The 3,299-nt window shown below is 38.5% G+C and overlaps 1 protein-coding gene across 1 annotated transcript; it reads left to right on the plus strand.

Annotated features, from left to right (window-relative positions):
• Positions 1-2,417: 2,417 nt before the first annotated feature.
• Positions 2,418-3,042, plus strand: DNAJC4_1 (DnaJ sub C member 4; the record flags this gene model as incomplete). The annotated part of the gene is made up of 3 exons (XM_035730698.2): positions 2,418-2,531; positions 2,567-2,807; positions 2,848-3,042. Exons 2-3 carry the CDS (start codon positions 2,655-2,657, stop codon positions 3,040-3,042), a joined length of 348 nt encoding a protein of 115 aa, XP_035586243.1. The 5' UTR covers positions 2,418-2,531; positions 2,567-2,654.
• Between the last annotated feature and the right edge of the window lie 257 nt (positions 3,043-3,299).

The following is a 3,299-nucleotide window of genomic DNA, read 5'->3' on the forward strand; positions in this document are numbered from 1 at the left end:
AAGTTTACCTGCGACAAAAACATAGGGGTAACACCCAGGAACTAGAGACACGACACAGCAGAACGGACTGTAGCCACAAATTCTGCTTCCCAAGAGTTGTGAAACGATGGAATTCGCTGTCGACTGAGCTAGTCCAAGCAACTTTTCAGGAGTCCTTTAAGAGGTGGCATGACCTATTCTTAAGGACTAAGGATAATATCTTACTATGATTTACCAATTACTTTTTCCTCTATTATCGTTAATATACCTAGGTTCGTGCCTGGAGGTGTTGGTGATCCACTGCTACTAAACACGGAATTGCGCTAGGCGAAAGCTTTTTCTATTCCATCTACAACCATGTGAACCATTTGTAAGCCATTTGTGGTTGCCATTACAATGTCGGAATAATTTTGCTAAACATCACAGGAAATTTCCTATGTCAACACATTTGAACATATGTATAGGAAAATTTTTCTCTTTGCTGATGAAATGATATATTATGTTTAAGGGATCTATTAAAAATATATACAGTAAGCGGCATGTTCAGATGCCTATAAATTAACTTTCCCAAAAAACACGACTTAAAGGCGGGGAGTCAAGACTTCTCTCAAGTAACTGATGTCAGGGGAAAAATAAACTTTTTCACTTCATTCACCCCGTCGACCTCTTTATTTCTCATTTGTTCACCTTAATTTTTCCTTTATATAAAGGAAAAATCAAGTGAACAACCAATATTGGTTGTTTGGTATAATTAATTAGGATTTCCTTAGGGAAAGTTGGTGAAAATAGATGACAACGTATCAAATAATCGCAATATTCCCCAGTTCGGTATAAATTGTGCGAATTTTTCCCATCTTAGGGAATGTCTTGAAATTAACAGTCGTTTCCCAAGAAGTATTGAAGAGGACTTTCCGACATGTCAGTTTATTCAAATCTTAGCCCTAAAGTGTAGTTGTTTATAACGACCATAAAAAAGTCTCCACTCGACGTAAGCAGAGTGCATAGACTTTTCATATTCACGAACAATGCTGTTTTTAGACAGACGTTTTCTATGTTTTCTCTAAACTGTATGCAGTGGTATTTTCGTGAATATATGACGAATAAATCAATGAGGTTAGTTTACCGATCACTGATAATGAAGTGAATCCCACGACTGATAATAATAAATAGGTTCACTTGCTAGTAGTATGACGGATGTCCTAGCAGTGATAAAAAATAATATTCGAATATTCTCTAAATTAACATTTAAGTACCTAAAGCTTGTGGCTTATCTAAGGGTACGCTATTGTTGAACTAAGAAGTTATAAACATTGACAAGCCACATGAAACCTCTTTTAGACAATGTTTACCACTCTACAATTAATTGGCAAACTATGCTCACAAACTTCATGAAAAAACCGAGAGAACGGCAAATGGATTGAATCTCAATTTCTTTAAATATCTAAAACGTGCAGCCCAAAAGGAGTCAATAAAATCAAAGAATGCCAGTTACGAGTTAATACTATGCTGGAGTTTCAGGGAATGAAGCAGGGTAAATGCATACGAAAGACTAATCGATTTTGGGACATACAACTTCAAATCCTCAACTCAATATTACTACTTCAGTGAGATCAAATAAAAAAGAGAGATATGGGCAGTCCTGATTAACTTCATTTGTGATAGTCAATTCGTTTTCGTCCTCCCAATATCGTAAACAATACACCTGCCGCGAGAAGGCAGCGAGTCGTGCTTCCCTAATAGTGGCTGAATACGCATGGCCATGTGAGAGTATTTCGACAGGGAGAGCTAACTCTCTCCACCCTCGGCCGTGCCGTTGTACTAATGTCTGATTGTCGCACCCAGTTGGATCATACATAAGCTCATTAGTGAATCACATGTCTAACTTCAGTATTGAGTAACTTATCTAGATTTTGTGGAGTCACTGATTCTTAAAGGCTATAGATCCATATCGCCCCCAAATGCCCGGGTACGGCCGAGAGTGGGGAGAGTTCGCACTCCCCCTCAAAATGCTCTCACATGGCCACGCGTACATAGCCTCTGTCAGGGAAGTCCTACTCACTGCCTTCTCGTGGCGGGGGTGTTGTTTACGAAAATGAGAGGACGAAAAGCGAATGTCCGGCGCTTGAGCCGGGCCGGTGGACACGGAGAGTCCATCTAGGGGATTTGGAAAACCCTGATTCCAAACCAATAGTGCATATGGGCTCCAGTATCCTGAAGGAACAAATGGCGTATGAACCAATCGTTGGTCACCGGCTACCATGGGACTGCATCTCCTTACGTTGCTCCACTGCCTTGTGGATCAGATTTTCAGGTCGAAGGCTCCGGGGTGGCTCCCTAAGAAAACCACCTGCTTCGGTTTGGGCACCCGGGCAGTATCACAGCCCTCACACATATCAAATAAGATTTGTGTGGCGCATATGTATTTGTTGCCTCCTTGTACCAATATCTATGTTAAAATAAATAATAAATAAATTAGATCCATATCAGTAATAAGTATCACCAGCCACACAACTTACAACTTTCTACCGACCGCATTTGACAGACAGATACAGGTAACTTTCTCCATGTAAATTATGATTTTCTTCAGGTCTTTGTTTGTAATAAGTATCATTTTTACATTTCAGTCGAGCTAGTATTCAATTTGTGCGTACTATGATTGTCAAACCTGGTTATCTATGATCACAGGACTTCACCGAACAAATAGTTTCCAATTCTTTTATAAATTTCGCCGTTCAGTTTCATCTCAAACACATTATGATACGTTAGGAATTAAAAAATCCGCCTCGTATAGTGAAATTCGTTCAGATTTTATCGAACTATCAAAAAAAGTAAGCTGATAATTACTTTTCTAATCTGTTATCTATACAGTATCATCCTGACAAAAATGACGGTGATATTAAGACGTTTAAAAGGATCAACGAAGCGTACTCTGTTCTCTCTCAAGAGAACAGTAGACGAATTTATGATTCCTCTTTAGTATCAAGAGCTAAACCATTATTTACTAACTCGCCAAATGAGTATGATGTTTCAGATTGGGAACGTAATTATAATTACCACTTGTAAGTTTGTACTAATAGCCTACACTTTGTTTAGTATGTAGGACAATTTTCGGCTGCCAGGATTTCAGCCACCTGGTTACTAGTTTGAACCTTTTTAAGTCTACTTGTGTTTGAGTGTTCAGTTATTTTCTCTAGTCCTCACGCAAAGATCGCGTGGATGAAAACCTTTTATTTTCTTTAAAGAGGACATTTTAATAATCAGAAATAATGTTCTTTTTTAGAAGAAAGGATTTTTAGTTTTAAATGGCCGACTCAGTAATA

The sequence above is a fragment of the Schistosoma haematobium genome, chromosome 1 (assembly GCF_000699445.3).
Source record: "Schistosoma haematobium chromosome 1, whole genome shotgun sequence".
In the NCBI taxonomy this organism is placed as follows: Eukaryota; Metazoa; Platyhelminthes; class Trematoda; order Strigeidida; family Schistosomatidae; genus Schistosoma; species Schistosoma haematobium.